Source organism: Poecilia reticulata, linkage group LG21, assembly GCF_000633615.1.
Source record: "Poecilia reticulata strain Guanapo linkage group LG21, Guppy_female_1.0+MT, whole genome shotgun sequence".
NCBI classification, from domain to species: domain Eukaryota; kingdom Metazoa; phylum Chordata; class Actinopteri; order Cyprinodontiformes; family Poeciliidae; genus Poecilia; species Poecilia reticulata.
Window position 1 is genome coordinate 8,536,404 of NC_024351.1, and position 18,839 is coordinate 8,555,242.

Here is an 18,839-nt window from a genome sequence, read left to right on the forward strand (position 1 = left end):
AAGTATTTTTAAAAGTCAGTACTTTTTTACTTTTACTTAAGTACAAATGTTAATGTGGTAGTTTTACTTTTACTTTGAGCACTTTCTCCACCACTGCCTGTAGGCTATTGATGTTGTCTATGTTCAGCTACGTATTCATTTTGCCTCCCCAAAATAAGTGGTTGCTGACCCTGTTAAACCCGTCTGGATCCTATGGAGCATCTGAATCCAGGTTTCCAGGCGTGTACGGAGTAGAAAGGGGGCGTGTCTGATAGAGCCCCACTTCGAGGCTTGTGTTGTCTTGCTAAAAACCACGTGAGTGGCAGCAAACAATGCCTGGCATTGCATGGGTCACGTGACTGCTTCATTTTACGTGTCGGTTTTCAAAATAAAAGCATATTCATTTTGCCTCCCTAAAATAAGTGGATGCTGCCGCCGTTAAACTCGTCTGGATCCGGGGCTGTTCAACTGGCCTGTGAGCCCTCATCTGAATCTTAACATTTGTGCATCTGGGGAAAGCACCCTTTAAACCTGAGACAACTGGAGCATTTTGCCCACATAGAGCAGGCCAAAACACCTGGGCAGGTACTGAAGTTCCAGGGTTTGCCTCTGGTTGTGCAATAAATTTACAGGTACCACAACTTTGCCCCATGCCTCCATTAGTTTAAATTCTGTTGAACCACAAAAACAGATTGTCATTGGTCAATGACCTTATTTCAAGTAATTTCTGTGGCATAGCCATTTAGCTCTTTTTGATCAAAAAGAGGGCCAGCAACAATGTCTGCACACAAATCCTGACTATACCTTCCAATTACTGTAATTTTTCAAAATAAAAGCCAATTGTTCTTACACAAGCTCTTTGGTACATTTAGTTGTAATGTACAGGCTCATTACTCACGTCATTCACCTCATCTACTTTGAGTAAACTTTTAGATTGCTTTTCACCCTTGCTAGGAATTTCACAGCAAATTCAATGTTTTGTCTGAAGTAAAACAGCTGTTTGACTGCAGTATGTCATTAACATACATAGCAAAGATGATCATTTTCAAAAATCACTGTAGAGACCCATGTCTTGGGGAATTGTATAGTGAAGATAGAACAATGCAAAGCCTTTCACACATTTTTTTTAATCATGAAAACAATCACTAAATGGTCACACTGTTTTCTACCACATCAGGGTTCAGATATGTGTAGGGCATTTCCAGTTTGGAATTTCTTGCTGCAATTTCTTCCTTTATGTAGGACAAGTCAGCTTGCAAGGCCTTGATGATCTCCTTCGGGAGAGGCTCGTCAAAGTGCTCCTCTGGAAATTCACCCAGGAGAACCTGCATGTGTCAGACAGTAGAGGGTGTTGCAGAAATGTGAAAACTGAACATTTTTTGTAATCCGTCCTGAGTATCTTACCACATCAGTGTACTTTTCTGAAAGAATCCTAGCAGCTGACATAATCTTGACCGAGTCTTCAACATCTGGGAGAGTGTCCAGAAAAGTCTGCATGCTGGACTCCCCCTTTGTGGCTGGAGGAGGTTTGCACAGCAGGAGGGAGCCATTGGGTACCCAGGAGTTGTAGTCATACTAGAAAGAGAAAATGGATAATATAGGGTGTGTTGGAATCTAATTCAAATGTAAAAATCAGAAAGCGAAAGATTCCCCAGACATGAAGCATTTGCCAATTTTGATTAGAGCTTACAGTCAACTCTTCAAGTTTATGTACAGGATGTGGACACGGTACTAATGCGGTTATTGAGCCACTGTGTAAGGTCAGCCTGTGGCATTTCACTGATTTGATTTACTTAATCGCATTTAAGCCACATCAAGTCCATTCAAATTGTATGTGCTAAAATGGCTAACATTTGCCCACCTGTCCATTGTTAACCGCAGCATGCTGTACCGACACTCTGAAGATCACCATGGTGATGAACTTTGCCACTTCCTCAATGGTATTGAAGCATGATGGGATACCTGTTGCAGAGTCATTGTCCATTATTCTGCAGCAGCAATTGAACTGAAAACAGATCTTTACCTGAATGTTTGTTCTCCAAGAAGCCATGTGTGAATATCTCATTGACCCATTCCTGCAGCTCAATGTCTTTAATCACATCACAATCAGAAGAGTAGTAGTACTCCACCATAGCTGTTACAAAACTGGCAGGGGGAAGAAAAAAAATTGTATACATTTGCATTCTGAAACTAGTGCAGTCAATATGCTGCCAAGTTTAATTACTCATTGAGGTAGTTCCACAGCTTCAACGCATCATCTCTGTAATAAAAGTTTGGGATCGACTCCAGTCCTCTTTCATTGATGTTTTCAGGCAGACAGAGGGAGCTGTAGGTCATTTGAGACAAATCTCTTCTCATAAGCTCCATCAGCCCCTCCACTCCAAGTGAGCTCTGTTAAAAACAAAACAAAAAAGTTCTTAAATAAAAACAGAGGGTTTCACCAAGATTTTTACAGTCATACCTCACTCAATGCTCCCCCAGGTGAAAGTAGTAGTTTGCGGACCAAGATGTTTATGTGGAGAGTACAATTGATGTGTGGAATCAGCACCTGTATAGACAAGATAAACAAATAAAATTTAAGGTCACGTAGCTTAAAGAGAATATTGCTTTCTTATTATAATGTCAGCCGATACCTTATAAAGCGGATGAACGGTTGGGAGACAGCGAAAAGTAGCCATGGTGAAGACTTCTGCTAGATAGTGAGTGTGCAAGAGATGATGGAGCGTCTGGTGTTGAATCAGGTCTGAACTCCTAAAAAACAGCTTTGCCAGAAGCCAATCTGTGTCAAGGTCATTTGGTAGAAAGATGGGGTTCTGCTCAGAGGGTTGTTGGTACAGCTGCATGGAAGACATGGAGACAAAAAAAATAAAAATTCAAACAAATCACAACTCAATGCCCCCAATTAGTGTCACATTAGCTCCCATTTTGTCTCAAATTATTATATCCACATGCCAAGTGACTCATGAACATGTCTAAGCTTTTCTCCTTTCAGTAAATTACCTGTATGGCAATTGGCAACAGTTTTCCTTCAGGGTTCTTGTAAAACAAGCACAAACCAGCTGCAACATACAGAGGATTTCCATCTTTCTGCCTGGTTGGTATGCCATCCATTATCTTCTGGTCACATAGAAATATATTGCCTTCCTGTGTGGGATGGAGAACGAGTTGGTTTCAGTACATTCCTTTTCTCCATGTCATTACAACCTCAAATCTCATTTTATTGAGTAAATATGAATTGAGGAAAAGTAGAACTGAGATTTTAAATATCTGATGAAGTGCATTAGCATCAGGTTCCCTTTAAAAGTTTAGATCTAAAGTTGGACAAATAAAAGTACGTTCCTAGTTGAGCGCCTAAAAAATATAATCCTTTAACACCCTATTGAGTATCATTTCATGTTTGTCACACAAAATCCCAAACATATGCTCACCTCCATTTCCTTTTCCAGAGTGGTTCCAGTTTCCAGAAAAGGTTTCACCATCTCATCAGTCACTGGAAAGTTTGGGGGAAGTTTGGAGCAGCGCTTGATCACATTTGGGTTTGTTCCATTCAAAAACTGGGATCCAAAAAAGTCATCTTCCTTCCAGTGCTCCAACACGTACTCTGGAATAATAAAAGTTGGAAACCAAACAGCATAATTCTGATTTACAAAAACACACTTCTGGATAAAGTAAAAAAAATTGGGATGTAAATATTTAAACTAGTAAGAAGCCTTCAACCTCCTGACATCGTCGTCTTTTTGAACTGGAAGACATTTTTCATGTGTTCAATTCGTTTCCATTTTTTACCAGGTTCAACCAGTCCCTTCATTGCCAGTTCAAGAGTTCTGGAGAATAGAGTACAAAGCAGAAATCAGTGAACACATACCAACTTCTAGGTATTAGGAGCACAAATAAGGGGTAACCTGGAATAATCGACTCACATCATTCTTTGTGTGTGCTCCAATTCTTCCGTTTTGGACAAGGGGAAACGAACTTCTGCAAAAAGCTCAAATACATCTTTGAAATGAGTAATGTGCGGCAACCCATCATTAATGATCTTCCATCTATTAAAAAAAATAAATAAAATGTTGAATATTTGCTCAGATGCTGCAACTCTAGAGAAACTTGACTGGAAACTTACTGGTAAGTACCCTTTTTAAACCTCAGTTCTGTTTTTCTGTGGTTAAGCAGCATAGGATGGTCCTCTTCCAAAAACTTTACTCCTTAGACACACAACACACACATCCCATAGTGAAGATGAATATACCCAATAATCAGCCTTGCAAAACCTGCAGAGTGTCAGCATCAGTCATGTGCAGATTATTGCATTTTAAAACTCAGACCTTTTCCTGCTCTGAGCTCCACAAATTCCCCCCTGGAAAGCCATCTATAACAAGGGAAAAGAATTTCTTCATCCTCCGGAGTCTTCACTTCTACTTTGCAGCAGAACCACTCGTCTTCTGGGAAGATTAGAAAGGGATCCTTCTCAACCTTGACAAGCAGAAGTTTCCCCAGAGATGAGCTAGTTTTGACTTTGTATGCACCAGTCTGAAAGTTATCACACAAAAATATAAAAGTCAACGTGCCGCCCTACATATCCACATCAGAGTGATGAATGTTTAGCAAGTGTATCCATGTTTATGATAAAATATTCGAGACTAAATGCATTGTTTTACATTTCGTGCCTACCTTATGTTTTTTTTTTTTTTTTAAATGTTTAAATACACAGCAGCTTGCCTTTCCAGTTATAAAGTCCATCCCCAAACTGTTCAACTCTGTGCGCTCACTCTGTCCTTCTGTCCCAATCAAGATGACGTAGATGTGATCTATTGTGCCTGAATGCTTCATGGTACCCGTTGTCACCTTGACCTTGTATTCAGCCATAGCCTGAATACACACTGTGGCAGGAGAAAAATCAAGACATTTCAAATGGAGAAAACCAAAGAAAATAAGTTACTAAATGGCCAAGCAGTCATTATGGCACATAAAGTTACAGCTGCATCTTTAAGCTACAGCACACAAAGATTTAATTCCACATTGTCAACATGAGGCTGATGTCAACAGTTAAATTGAGTTTCAGTTACCTTACCAGTGACAGGATAACCAACTGACAAAGTTAGCAGACAGCTACAGCAAACTGTCAGGGGTGAAAGAAGCCAGATCGCTGAATGGAAGCAGGTGGAGGTGATGTCCAATAATAAGAAGAAAATGCCAATTATGAAAGCTGAAACAGGTGTGCTGTTAATTAGTGACTATCAGCAGGTTCAATTAGTGGTTGAAGGGAGAGAAGTGTGAAAGCACTTTGCTCAGAAAATGTGAATATGACAATAGACCTCCAAAAACCTCAATGAAATGACCAAAATATCTTTTGAATGTTTTTTTTTATATATATACAGAATTTAAATTGATAACATTAAATTGGAATTCACAAATACTTTATTTCCACGGGGGAATAAGGTGCTCTAAGGCTATCTGATTTTATTTGTAGGCTATACTGACTGAAATGAACAAAATAGATGCTTAAAATAAAAGGCTCTCCAGGCTCTGCCATGGTGACAGAGAACCATTCTTTGCTAAATTGCCAGTTTGTGTCAATATACAACTTTTTGTCTTGAAATGATGGATGCAGCTTAACATGCATGTTTATTACTAGCTTGAATGTTTTACTCCAATATTGCTAGACAATTCTATAAAAGGTTAAAGTCTGCATTTAGTCACCAGTTAGTCAAATATGAAGTGATAAAAATTCTGCATCACATAGATCCAAATAATTTTAAAAATGATGACTATAAAAAAATGCATTGAAACAGTTGTCTTGATCACTTTTGTTCAGGTTGATTTATTATATTCAACAGTTTAGAAATAGGCTATTTAAAATCATGATCCCCCAAACAAAAACACAAATTTCAGAATTTGTGCTTCTTAAGCCATATTTTCTAGAATTCACCATTGGGACATCAATGTAACAATTTATCTATGAAGTTTTAAAGTAGAAGAAATAATTTGCAGAGAAATTAAAGCTACAGCAATGATTTGTATTTCTAGTAAATCTGTTGTGCAGAAGCCTGGTTTCGCTCAGTGCATGGGCACTTGAAGTGAACTTGGTAGTCCTTGCAGGAGTCAGATTTTTGGTCTTTGTTGTGGCAAATGAACCCCTTAAAGGGGCTGTAGCTGAAGGATAACAGAGGTGATGGATAGTTAGCATTAAGATTGTTTTTAAACATTTCTGTTCCAATATGATACAAAAAATATAGTATGCCTCTTAAATTGTTTTATAGACAGCACAGTATGTTATATAAAGCCTTAATGTCTAAAAGTAATTTTAGACATATTCCACCAACTTAAATAACAATTGAAATCACTTCATTTGATTTATTTGTTAATGTATTAATGAATATTTGGCTGCTAATTTTAAGTATATTGAGAAGGGGAAAATTCATAATAATTCTTGTGTGACTTTAAAAAGAAAACTTCTTAGCTCACCATTCTATCAAGTGGATGTTTCTTGTGTGTGATTTTATTTTCTCTTTTAAGCCATAGAAAGTCTGCCCTGCCTTATCCGCTGGGATTCTTCCTTTAACAGTAACAGCCATAATGTCCAAGGGGCTGGCACAAATCTGACCTGGGTATTCGTCCCTCAGTTCCTTTTAAAGTCTCAAAATCAACAGGTCTGTCGGGACTGTCTAGACCAGTGGTTCTTAACCTTTTTTGAGGTACCGAACCCACCAGTTTCATATGCGCATTCACTGAACCCTTCTGTAGTGATAAATAAAATATGATTTTTTTTCCCCTCCAAATTCAAGACATAGGGGTGACCAAACTAGAGTATAGTTGGGTCACCCCAAGATCACTAAGTCTTCTTAAAAGTCTTTCTCGAAGTCTTTCGCCAGCTAGCAACGTATGGAGAACATCTCGACGCGTGACGTCATTACCGCTTCTATAACAGCGCGGCGGATGACGAGCAGCCCGGTAGCTCCCGCCTTTCTCTGCGTTTGGTCGTGGCATTTGTTAATGGTAGAAAGTACCAGAATGGCAACTGCAAAAAAAGGCAACTGGTACAGGACTGTGCCATCATCCGCCACATTATTATTACAAGTGTAGTGTGCGTGAAGTCAGTGTAGCTTAGCCTAGCGCCGAATGTCAGCCATGACGAGGAACGGCGAGCGGGACTTCCCTCAGAGGTCCGCACTAATATTATACTTTCATAAAAAAGTAAAACGTACATTCAAAACTGCAACTTTATACAACTTATTTAATTATACAGGAAAGAAATTTATGCATGTTAATTTTTCTGCCAAAATCAATGATGGTGTAAAAGTTATGAGATGAAAGAAACATCAAACTGCAAGTCTAATAGTTTTCATAAACCCAGTAAGATACTCTTACCTCTAGCACTCTGGCACACATGAGCTGTTAAATTTAATCAGAATATTGTTTATTAGTGAAGTGATGTCCCACAGTAAGATTTATTTGTGTGTTTAGAACTATGAAAATGTTAAGATGAACCAGGAAGCAAAACTGCAGCAATGGTCAGACTCGGCTAGAAGAGAAAAAACATGGTTTTTCACAGAGAGCAGTTCTCAATATTCAATAAGTGTGAAAAAATTTTAATTTTTAATTACCTGATTGATCATCATTGTAAAGACCAGATGCCAGTTTATCTGGGAAACCAGAAGAGACCAGAAAGATCTATCTCTCAGTTCAGTTGGAAGAATATGTCTCGCTCTGCCTTTTATACTTGGATGTTTCACCCTGCGGCACTAATTAGGATTTTTCTGGAATTTAGTGATGATAATCAGTTTTAGGCTACTAAATTCACAGAAGTAGTAAGACGTGTTCTTCGTTGTCTATTTCTTTGTTGCGTTTTCAAAGAAAAATAAACAAGCAAGACCAGATACTCGACAGTTCCCTGAAAAAAGAGGCTTTATACAAATAAATAACTCTGATGTGTATTTCTATATCATAGAAACATAAAAGGCAAAAGGAATGTTGCTCACAATTTACTTAAAGAACATTTAATTATTTTTTTAAATTATTATTATCATGAAATAAATTATGTCATTTCTTGTGTAATTTTTCACAATAGGCTGCAGTGAACTAGATCTTTGAGAAAGCAGGTCCCTTAAATTCCAGCTTCTTATTTGTGAACTTTATGTATGCTTAAAGAATCTGTCACAAACACCTACAATAAAAGTAAGTAATGTTTTTCTTTTTCCTGTTGTGGCAATAGATTGCAGAGTTGTAGAAAATTTCCTATACAAGCAGTGGGGTTTTCTTATTGGGTGCTGATTTTTTCTTCTTCTGTGTTGCCAGTAAGTTTCCAAGATTACATCACATACCTACTTATCACATTCTGCATCTGGTTTTACAAAAAAAAAGCTTTTTGGAATCCTGGGGAACAGACTGGATGACCCAGTCTTGTCCACCTGATGATGTTTGCTTACCGCAATGTTTTCAACTTCTTGTTACTTAAAGATGGTCTAATGTGCTGCCTTTAAATTATTTTTGAGGGTGCAGGAAGGATTAAAAGTCACCTATTTTGATATTTTCAACAAGAAAATTAATAAGGAGCTTTGAGATTTTAGAGAACATTTGCAAAATTTGATCTTCAACACATTGTAACTCTTTTGGCATTTATTGATTCTAACAGTTGTTTTAATCGAGTCACCTCCACACTATGAATGCTCCTTTTAAGGTTTTCTAGGTCTTCATTGATGTTATCACTACCCGCGTTACTTTGTTCTTCTGAAATATTTTTCTCACACACATTTCTTGTAGAAATTCTCAATATGTATGACTTTGTTCTTTCTGTTCTGTTGTCTTACAAACCCCAGTCTCTTGTGAATTATCACAAATATTCTTTGTGAGTTCGTTTTGAGTTCACCTGAACTCCTAGCCTAAGTTTTCCTGTTTTCTGTGTGCAGTTCAGCCCTTTTTTGTTCCTCCCCTGGCTGGTCCCAATGCATTGTACTTTAGATTAGGGCTAGAGAAGTTGTCGCATATTTGGAAAAAAAAAAGTTCTACAATAGGGTTTAGATTTTCATCATTTTATTGCATTTTCTGTTGATTGAGTACTCTAACAAATAGACAAAGTCATAGAGACCTCATAATCAGGAGTAAAAACAAAATCTTCAGGGTTTTTTTTCCAACTCAGTTATTCTGCCTTTCGCAGATGGAGCCAAAGCCTAGACTTGCTCCCACGATTACACAACTTAACAGCAACACGGAGAACGTTTGCAGTCAAGAAATTAAAAACGAATGTTACTCAAAAATGCAATCACTAGAAAAATAAATAAGACACAATATATGCAATTATCTGAAAGAGCCGCAAAACTTTCAGGAGAACCCAGCTGAAAAATAAGAAAAGAAAAGAAGTATCTGCTGGCCTTGTTTCCTAAATGGTCACACTGTTCTCTATGACAGCAGGGTTCAGATATGGGTAGGGTATTTTAAGCTGAGAATTTCTTGTTGCAATTTCTTCACTCAAGTAAGACAACTCAGCTTGAAATTCCTTAATCATCTGCTTCGGGGCAGGCTCATCAAAATGTTCCTCAGGGTATGTACCCAAGGGAACCTGCAGCCAGAAGAAAGCCATTAAGTAAGGCTCATACACCAGTTCATTTTGAGAATAGTTTTAGAATTATAATCATTCTACTAACTCACCACATCAGTGTACTTGTCTGAGAGAATCCAAACAGTTGACACAATCTTTACTGTGTCTCCAACATTTGGGAAAACCTCCAGAAGCGTCTGCATGTTGGACAGCCCCTTAGTGACGGGAGGAGGTTTACATAACAGGAGGGAGCCATTGGGAATCCAAGAGTTGTAGTCAAACTATAAAAGAAAAAAAAAACTTTTTCATTAGTTAAAAACACAAATGAAACTATAGAAGTTGAAAGTGGTTGAACTTTGATTTCATACAAATGTTTTTATTATTATTTTATAATCAGAAGATCATTTTATTTCCTAAACATTTCAATCGGATAGATCTTTGTCACTCACCTGTCCATCATTAACAGCAGCATGTTGAGCTGATACTCTGAAGATCACCATGGTGATGAACTTGATCACTTCAGCCACAGTGTTGAAGCACGATGGACAACCTATTACATAATGTGTACATAGTTTTATCTCCAACTAAATTAACAATTAAAAACAACATGCTACAGACGGTATTTGGCAAATGTAAGATTTTTCTTGTACTTCATTACATTGAAAAATGTTGGAACTATAAAGAAATATTGATCAAGACTAATATAGGTTAGTCTGACACTCACCTGACAGTTTGTTTTTCAGGAAGCCATGTGTGAATATCTCATTGACCCATTCTTGCAGCTCAGAGTCTTTGCATACATTGCTGTCAGAGTCATAGTAATATTCCACCACAGACTTCACAAAACTAGTAAAAAGTAGAAAAATAAATTACAAATTCATCTTTTCTTTAGTATGCATCTAACTTAAACTTTGCAGTATATTTCTGGCAATAAAATGCCCTGCAAAAGTATTCACATGCATAATTTTATCACATAACAACCACAAACTGCATTGCATTTTATTGGAATTTAATTTCAACCCAATTGTGGAAAAAAAGTACAAATAAATTCATAAATTATGGAAAGTATTTATATTCAGGCCCTTTCACCCTGACAACCCAAAATAAAGTCCAGCTCAACCAACTATGGTTATAAGTCAGCTACTAATTTTAGTAAATAAAAAATGTCCACCATTCAAGAATAAAATCTGAGCTTAGATGCAGCATTTTATGAAGAGTTTTATCAGGAAAAGTTAGTGAATAAACAGCATGAAATTGTCCCACTTACAGTTTACCATAAAATATGTAGGGGACACCACAGAAAAAAAATGTGCACAGCATGTTCCTCACATTAACATGTGGTGGTGGCAGCATTATCTTGTGGGATAGCTTCTACTACGCGGGTACAGGAACGTTTTTCAGAGTCACACGGTTGATAGAAAAACTATTGGTTGTTCAATCTAGAAATGAACCTGATGAAGAAGTGGCATCGAGAGGAAAGCGCTCCGACTGGACGAGATCAAATCAGAGTACAGGAAACTAATAACTTATGATAAAGTTGATTATTTTAATAAAATATGTACAATTTCAAGGTGTATGAACATGCTTGAAATGATCTGTGTAATATCCCATTCTTATATTCCTCTGAACCAATAACTTTTACATTGTAAACAAAATATGTTTTTTGCTTGGAATGTACAACAGTTTAACAAATCATTACCTGTTGATGTTATTCCACACCTTCAAAGCATCATCTCTGTAGTAGAAGTTGGGAATCGTCTCCAGCCCTCGAGCAGCGATGTTCTCCGGCAGACAGAGGGAGCTGTAGGTCATCTGAGACAGCGCTCTTCTCATGAGCTCTGTCAGCCCCTCCTCTCCTAGAGAGCTCTATCAACCACAAAGTCCGGCATAGTTAAACTATTCAAAATCACTTTAATCATGTAAGTCTTCAACGACAAAACAGGCCTTCTCATCGCCGAAACAGGAGCGTGGTGTTAGAAATGCATGTTAAATCGCAGTACCTCACTCAAAGCTCCACCAGGTCCAAGAAGAGTTTTACGGCCCACTACGTTTATGTGTAGAGTGTGGCGGAAGTGTGGGATCAGTAGCTGTATAAATAAAACCAAAATATATTTTTAAAAATTAAATCAAACTAAAAACATTGCTCTGCCAGCTGTATTATGTCGGTTGATACCTTATAAAGGGGATGAATAGTTGGGAAGCAGCGGAGAGCAGCAACAGCAAAGACTTCTGCCAGATAGTGAACGCTCAAGAGATGATGGACGGCCTGGAATTCAATCTGGTCTGAACTCCTAAAAAACAGCTTGGCCAGAAGCCAATCTGTTTCAAGGTCACTTGGCAGAAAGATGGGGTTCTGCTCAGAGGGTTGTTGATGCAGCTGAAATGAAAGATTTTATCAAGGCTTTTAAAAGTAGATTATTGCCTGATATTGATGTCATTCAGGAGCCTTTTGATTGGCTAAACACATTTGAATTGGTTGGCTGTGCTAAGATAAGTGCCATGATGCTGTTCTCCCATCGCTGTAGCTTTTGTTCAGTGAGTTTAGTTGCCAAAAAATAATGAGAAATTAAATTTTAATTAACCAAAAACTGCATTCTGTTCACAATCTCATTACAGAGCTGGCTTTCCCATCAGGACATTACCTGTATTGCAATTGGAATCAGTTTTTGCTCAGGGTTCATGTAGAACAAACACAAACCGGCTGTCGCGTACAGAGGATTTCCATCCTTCATTCTGGCTGGAATTCCATCCATTATCTTCTGGTCACACAGGAATATGTTGCCTTTCTATGTAGGACAAAGAGCTATGCTAGAATCAGGCAAACCTTTGGAGAAATTGACTAGTAATTAAAGATAAATGTCAGTCCATGAATAGTCTTTCGAACCTCCATTTCCTTTTCCAGAGTGGTTCCAGTTTCCAGAAAAGGTTTCACCATCTCATCAGTCACTGGAAAGTTTGGGGGAAGTTTGGAGCAGCGCTTGATCACATTTGGGTTTGTTCCATTCAAAAACTGGGATCCAAAAAAGTCATCTTCTTTCCAGTGCTCTGAAACATACTCTGGAAAAAATACAAGTAAAAATAAATGACATTATTTTATCTTATAGCAAAATAATATTTTTAAAAAAGTCTTAGTAGCTCCTTGTTACATCATCTTTTAGTGATTTCCTAAATGTCCAAATTAGCGCATGTACAAAAGAATGATTTGTCTTTTGATCTCTGTTAGCTGTGCTCTGCACATATGTATGTATGTAGATTTTCTGTTCTTGCACATACATCTTGCATTAGTCATAGTGAATCTGATTAAGTTTTATATATAAAAAAAAAACCAACTGGACTGGACATACAAAACAAAGTTTGTATGTCTCAGTAAGATTTTCTCAGCATTTGCAAATTTACATTGTTCGCAAGCAAGCACTTCGGTGTAAAGGATGAATGAATTTCTTGTTTAAAGATATCAGGCAGGAGAAATGTACAAATCATCAAAAACCATGTCATTTTTATTGAAATGGCAGAGCATACCTGATAGTGTTGTCTTTTTGGACCAGAAGATATTTTTCATGTCATCGATGTCTTTCCATTTTTTGAGGGATCCAGCCAGCCCTTTAAATTTCAGTTCAGAGCCGCTAAAACAAATGTGCGCAAAACAGTGCAGACATATCGGCTTAAAAAACAGAAGGAGATTGTGATGACAATGTTGTAATTTTTGACTCACATCATTCTTTTTGTATATTGAACCTGTTCTGATTTGGACAAAGAGAAGCAAATTTCTGCAGGGAGCTCAGATATGTCTTTGAAGTGAGTGGAGTGCGGCAACTTCTCATCAGTAATTTCCCACCTGAGACAGAACAATAAGTTTTAAAGATTGTTCAGACCAGCTCCTCTGACAAAGTTTAATGGAAACTTACTTGTATAAACTCTTTTTAAGTTCTAGTTCTCTTTTTCGAAGATCAGTCAGCAGGGAATGTTCCTCCTCAAAAACTGTCATGGCTTCCAGATTTGAAAACAAATACATTCAAATTAATTATAATGGATAAATTAGCATCAGTTATTTAAAATTTATTTGATGGCACAACATAAGTATGTACTTTTCCAGAACATAGATTATTTTTAGAACCTGTAGATTCTTGGAAATTTAATGGAATTAACTTTTTACGTGCTTCGAACATGCCATACTTCCTACTTACCCATAACTTCGTAGCACCTAGAAAAACTTTTATAAAACTTGTTGATTATTTCCCCTGAACTAACCTGATACTTTCCCAGAATTAACGATGTTAATTTTCAGACTTTGCTTTCTAGAAACTTTTCCAAAACCCATTTTGTGGAACTTTCATAAAACTTTATCGTTACTTTCCTGTAATTTATCTACCTCTTTTGCTGAACTTAGACAACAGACTTTATCTATTTTTTTAAATATAGAACATGCCTCAAAGAATCCTTCAAAGTCTACAGGAAAATAACCAATACTTTCCATTATAGTTCCCAAAAATGCTTTGTAAGTTCTGGAAAGTATCCTTTACAGGGAAAGGACAAGTTCTATTATGTAATGCTATGATTTAAAATAGGTTACATTTGAATCAGACCTTTTCCTCCTCTGAGCTCCACAAGTTCACCTCTGGAAATCCATCTATAGCAGGGGAAAACAATCATGTCCCCTTCCGGAGCTGTCACTAGGATTGTGGAGCAGTACCACTCGTTTTCTGGGAAGATGAATAGAGGATCTTTTTCCACCTTTATGAACAGAAGTTTCCCCAGAGATGAGGCAGGTTTGACTGTGTATGTCCTTGTCTGAGAAAAAAAGAAAAAAAAATCAATGTATTGAGCTAAGACAGTTAAACTAAAATATTACATTTATTGTGGGGAAAGTAGTATTTGAGCCTCTGTTGTCAAGACCTTATTTATTTTTATGTGTGAGGTAATTTGCTCTGGTTTTCATGTACATGCGTATTACTTTAATTGTTCCCAACAGCTGGTTTAAATGTCTTGTTTGTAGAAATGTTATTATAACTATATTTCCTGCAAAAATCATTATTGTAATCAATACTTATTTTTTTACAACTATACTTATCTTTCTCACTATTTAAAGGATGTTCTAACTATTATGTGCTGGATTTGTTTCTGGATGTGTAGTGACATTCTGTTACTGTAAATGAAACTTAAACATTAAAGACTCGTTTTCTGGGAAGATGAAAAGAGGATCTTTTTCCACCTTTATGAACAGAAGTTTCCCCAGAGATGAGGCAGGTACGTGATTAAGATGAGACAATCAGGGGATTAAATACTTATTATCTTCACTCTGTTCTGTAATAGTTCACACCCTTAAAAGTATCAGTTTCCAATTATATTAACCTATTAAAGGTAAAAGAAAGAAAGGTGTATAAAATGACAAACGTACAAAGAAAGGAAAACATAAGCGTCAAAGGAGCAGTTTCCCATTGTTTGAAAAACCTGATTAACCTGTTTAAAAATCATAAACCATGCTTAAGAGAATGCAACTTGCCTTCCCAGCTTTAAAGTCGATCCCAGAATTGTCCAACTTTGTGCGCTCACTTTGCCCTTCTGACCCAAACAAGATGACATAGATGTTGTCTGTTGTCCCTGCATGCTTTATGTTACCAGTTGTCACTTCTAGCTTGTATTCAGCCATTGTTTCTTCGAGGCAGCTGTCCAGAAGAGAAACAAAACTGTGAACTCAAACATCTAAATGAAAGTATATTAAGTTTCTTAATCTGAATGATAATTCTCCTCAAAAAACACATACCTGTCTTTCTTAAATCAGCAACAGCAGGTTGTATTGCCTCAAGACGAATTCAAAAATGCGACTGCACCTTTGCCTTGAATAGATCGTGGAGGAATGTGAAAGAGGCGTTTTCCACTGGACAGGTTTAGTAAAGTTTACTTGGTGGAAGCCGGACTGCTTTGACTACAAGCTGTGCAGTTGGTCTCAAAGGGAAAATGAATATTGCACGTCTCTTGCCAAATTTCTGCCCAAAACCAGATTTATCACTTAAAAATGTTCAAAAGTCATTTCTGTGCAAAGCTGGTGCAACTGTTTACCAAGAATCTTTTATTTTTTGCAGGACCACAATGTTTCTCTTTACAGAGAAGTTTTGTCAACCTTCTAATTGCACTTCCAGCAGGACTTGAGAGCTGCCCAGAATGCCAAAAGTACCAATAACTTTAACAACCATCATATCGCTGTGTTTGATTAGCTGACAAAATCAGATGGCTCAGTGGAGCTATTACGAGGCCCACATTTTTGTATTAAAAATCCTTTTTTTTTGTTGTCTTATTTGAACAAATTTTCTGAGAAACTGAGTTTTGGGGTTTTATTAGCCCAAAACAAGTACAAAACTCAAGGAATAAACCAATTAACTTAGTTTGAACAGTATTGTTTTTTAATGCTTAAACTTACACCAAAATGTAAAGAAAAAACATTTTAGAGCATAGGAAATAGTGTTCCTCAAAAGCTTCTTCTAACTATGGGTGCTTTATTTATTCAAAGTTGGCATTTATTAAAAATGTACTGCAGGCCTGCTTTCTGGAGAGCAAAGCTGGAACAGAGTCGTGCTGATTAGGACCTACAGAGTCTGATGAATGTCAAAGCAGAAAAAGAAAAGAAAGACATTTCAAACTCTCAAGTATCTGAGGTTTTAAAAAACTTGACGTACAGACTGAGGAATGCATAGTATGCAAGAGACTCATTTCTTTACAACCTAAATAGCAGAGATCAAAATTGTTAAATCTGAAATAAGTTATTTTCCATTCTTTCATAAAGTCTGGCTGCAATTACATATTAGTAGCTAACTTAAAATACATCTAAGTATATAACTTGCAAAACCACAAAATTTTGCCAAGTATTTTTTAGTTTTGTTTTGTTTTACCAAATATTTTAGATTAGTATTTCTTAACCCTAGCCCTGGATGCCTACTGCCCTGCATGTTTCCGATGGCTCCCTGCTTTTACACACCTGAGTGATTGCAGTTCAGTAAAAGGCTATTAATCAGGTATCAATTGAAGGTGGTTTTATAAGTAACAGATCCACAAGATCTGTCTTGAATTGCTGCTGATTTGAACACTTTCTTCTTAAAAAAAAAGACTGAAATTAATTCCTTCAATTTACTACTCTAATAATATTTCAGTTCTTTTCTAAGTAATTTGAGCTAAAATAAAAAGAAATAAAAAAGCTTTAGAAGAGTGAAAAGTTTGATCCTCGGGCCTTAAAGAACCTTTGGACGCCTCTGCGATGCTTGCTGAAGGCGTCGATATGAAGAAGCTTTCTTCATTTATTTCTGTTTTCTCTCCAAGCTCGACTTACATTAAAAGTGATGTGGCCCATGATTGGTTCCTCGGGATTCTGAGAGAGTGAACCGTCTGTATCTATACCATATCTTTGATGCCAAACGTACCATCACAGGGCCTGACTATTTCAAGATCACAGTCCACAGTCTGCGTCCCTCACGGATTTACAGAACAGCTATTACACTCCTTTTGTTAGTACCAAACCAAACGCTTTCAAACTGAGGACATGATTTAGAGACGTTTAGCTACACCTACGAGCATGTTGTTCAGATTCGGTGTCATTCTGACTCCGGAGTCCTCGGACGTGGAGGTTTTCGTTCTGGGTTCGCGTGAGGAAATGGGTCACTGGGACCCGAACAGGGCGGTTCGGATGAAGGCTTCGCAGAAGCTGCCGTCACCAGATGAACCGTGTCTGTGGACGGGCGAAGTGGAGCTGGCCGAGCCGTTCAAAGACTCTCTGTGGTTCAAGTTTATCAAAAAGGCCCGGGACACCTTTATCTGGGAAGGTACGCAACGATTTACATAGATGCAGCAACACAAGACACCGAAAGGACTGAAACTAATGTCATATTATCTTAGCGTAGAGAGAAAATAAGTACGTCGCCATGTCTGCACTAGTGATGCATGTGATGTAATACATACTTTCAGCCACATGGTGGCGGCAAAGTGCCTTGGATAATTTCAAAATGTATTATTTAACACACACGAATTAACTAGTATCTTTTTTTCCTATTAAATCTAAAATAACATTTCAAGCACTTCTGAAAATACTAATATTCTTAGATATAGGAATTAATTTATTTATTTGACTGTGTTAATTTATTGTTCAGAACATCTTTCAATTTTTGGCTTTATGACTATCAGTTGTCAGCAGGTTTGACTTTTTTACAAATAAAAACCTACAGAAATGCATCAAAACTTTTGTTTTTCTTTTCAATGGAATAGGTCGACAGAGTGACTGGTGTTTGATTGGATGCACTATCAGATAATTGAAATATAAATGTACTTTAATAAAAATAAAAAAACTGTGGTCTTGTTTGTCCATAGGTAGCGGACCAAGTCATGACAGGCATTGTTTATATGATGAGAGAAATGTGGTGAACGGAGTGTACTGCCACCCGATTGGTCACTGGATAGAGGAAACGGGACACACTGATGAGATGAGGCACACCACCAATTTCTACTTTAAGGTTGCAGGTCAGAAGGCCATACATTTCTCCAGGTAACTGTATAATTTGAAAGACATCGCCTATGAAAAGTAATCCTTACCCCCAGTGGTCGTTTCACCCTTTTTATTTCTTCATAAATCACGAAGGACAACATTTTTAACAAAAAGGTACAACAAATGTAAATGAAAACTGACTTTTCCAAAAATAATGATAAAATGTTTTGCATAAAATAAGTGATTACAAATGGGTATTTGTAAAGTAGCTGTGCCTTTGGCTGCAATCACAGAATGGAATCTGTGCAGATATGTCTTAGTTAGGCTTTCACATCTAGAAAATGCAAATTTACTCATTTCGTCTTTGAAAAACTGTTCAAACTCTTGTCAGGTGGCCTGGAGATCGACTGTCCACAGCCCTTTTCATTTCTCATCAGACCAAAGACTTTTTTCCCTCTCGACCATTGAGTCGTGCCTTTTTTTCAAACGCTAGTCAAGCCTTGATATGAGTTTTCTTCAACAGTAGTTTTCTCATTGCCACTCTCCCATAAAGCGTTGACTGGTGAAGAACCCAGGCAACCGTTTACTGCAGCGCCTTTCCAATCTCTGTTGCTGAAGCTTGTAACTCCTTCGGCATAGTCGTGAGTGACCTGGTGGCTTCTCTCACTAGTCTCCTTCTTGTGTGGTCACTTGTGAAGATTTCAGCAAATATTTTGATCTAGGTAAATTGTCATATTCCTTCCATTCCTGTCTGAATTTAACTGAGCTCCAGTTCTTAGATGTTTTGTGTCTATTCCCCGACTTCAGCTTTTAAACAATATTTTCTCTGATTGGCTTGGATTGTTTTGTCTTCATGATTTTTAT

The 18,839-nt window shown here is 37.3% G+C and overlaps 3 protein-coding genes across 7 annotated transcripts in view; 1 reads left to right on the forward strand and 2 right to left on the reverse strand.

Annotated features, from left to right (window-relative positions):
* Nucleotides 1-1,087: 1,087 nt before the first annotated feature.
* On the reverse strand, nucleotides 1,088-5,155 carry LOC103457523 (arachidonate 12-lipoxygenase, 12R-type-like). Of its 3 annotated transcripts, none has more exons than XM_008397729.2 (15): nucleotides 5,048-5,155; nucleotides 4,648-4,856; nucleotides 4,302-4,506; nucleotides 4,100-4,181; nucleotides 3,900-4,022; nucleotides 3,697-3,803; nucleotides 3,408-3,580; nucleotides 2,980-3,123; nucleotides 2,613-2,816; nucleotides 2,441-2,527; nucleotides 2,204-2,370; nucleotides 2,003-2,124; nucleotides 1,841-1,941; nucleotides 1,384-1,554; nucleotides 1,088-1,304 (listed from the first exon to the last, which is right to left on the reverse strand). In XM_008397729.2, exons 2-15 carry the CDS (start codon nucleotides 4,840-4,842, stop codon nucleotides 1,125-1,127), a joined length of 2,061 nt encoding a protein of 686 aa, XP_008395951.1. In that variant the 5' UTR covers nucleotides 4,843-4,856; nucleotides 5,048-5,155; the 3' UTR covers nucleotides 1,088-1,124. The 3 variants fall into 3 exon arrangements, with proteins under 3 accessions (XP_008395951.1, XP_008395950.1, XP_008395952.1); XM_008397728.2 differs by having other exon boundaries at nucleotides 5,043-5,152; XM_008397730.1 differs by having other exon boundaries at nucleotides 4,696-4,856; nucleotides 5,043-5,151.
* Nucleotides 5,156-8,989: 3,834 nt separating this feature from the next.
* LOC103457519 (hydroperoxide isomerase ALOXE3-like) lies at nucleotides 8,990-17,087 on the reverse strand. Of its 3 annotated transcripts, XM_008397721.2 has the most exons (16): nucleotides 17,069-17,087; nucleotides 15,273-15,345; nucleotides 15,012-15,174; nucleotides 14,095-14,299; nucleotides 13,417-13,498; nucleotides 13,224-13,346; nucleotides 13,031-13,134; nucleotides 12,396-12,568; nucleotides 12,154-12,297; nucleotides 11,685-11,888; nucleotides 11,512-11,598; nucleotides 11,211-11,377; nucleotides 10,236-10,357; nucleotides 9,961-10,061; nucleotides 9,622-9,792; nucleotides 8,990-9,532 (listed from the first exon to the last, which is right to left on the reverse strand). In XM_008397721.2, the coding sequence occupies exons 3-16, from the start codon at nucleotides 15,156-15,158 to the stop codon at nucleotides 9,353-9,355; spliced, it is 2,010 nt and encodes a 669-aa protein (XP_008395943.1). In that variant the 5' UTR covers nucleotides 15,159-15,174; nucleotides 15,273-15,345; nucleotides 17,069-17,087; the 3' UTR covers nucleotides 8,990-9,352. The 3 variants fall into 3 exon arrangements, with proteins under 3 accessions (XP_008395943.1, XP_008395942.1, XP_008395944.1); XM_008397720.2 differs by lacking the exon at nucleotides 17,069-17,087 and having other exon boundaries at nucleotides 15,273-15,495; XM_008397722.2 differs by lacking the exons at nucleotides 15,012-15,174; nucleotides 15,273-15,345; nucleotides 17,069-17,087 and adding an exon at nucleotides 14,711-14,739 and having other exon boundaries at nucleotides 14,095-14,232.
* epm2a (EPM2A glucan phosphatase, laforin) overlaps nucleotides 16,111-18,839 on the forward strand; it is an 8,100-nt gene continuing 5,371 nt past the window's right edge. Inside the window, exons 1-2 of the mRNA XM_008397723.2 lie at nucleotides 16,111-17,319; nucleotides 17,861-18,035. Of these exons, the coding sequence (XP_008395945.1) occupies nucleotides 17,073-17,319; nucleotides 17,861-18,035 (422 nt within the window). The 5' untranslated portion in view covers nucleotides 16,111-17,072. The remainder of the gene's footprint in view (nucleotides 17,320-17,860; nucleotides 18,036-18,839) is intronic.

Excerpts from the sequence above, each read along its gene's own strand:
- LOC103457523 (XM_008397729.2), bottom strand. The coding sequence starts at position 4,842 with ATGGCTGAATACAAGGTCAAGGTGACAACGGGTACCATGAAGCATTCA. Across the intron at positions 4,182-4,301 it reads GGAGCTCAGAGCAGGAAAAG|GAGTAAAGTTTTTGGAAGAG; the intron begins GTCTGAGTTTTA and ends TGTGTGTCTAAG. Across the intron at positions 2,528-2,612 it reads CCGTTCATCCGCTTTATAAG|GTGCTGATTCCACACATCAA; the intron begins GTATCGGCTGAC and ends TTGTCTATACAG.
- LOC103457519 (XM_008397721.2), bottom strand. The coding sequence starts at position 15,158 with ATGGCTGAATACAAGCTAGAAGTGACAACTGGTAACATAAAGCATGCA. Across the intron at positions 13,135-13,223 it reads CAATATACAAAAAGAATGAT|CGGCTCTGAACTGAAATTTA; the intron begins GTGAGTCAAAAA and ends CATTTGTTTTAG. Across the intron at positions 11,599-11,684 it reads CTATTCATCCCCTTTATAAG|CTACTGATCCCACACTTCCG; the intron begins GTATCAACCGAC and ends TTATTTATACAG.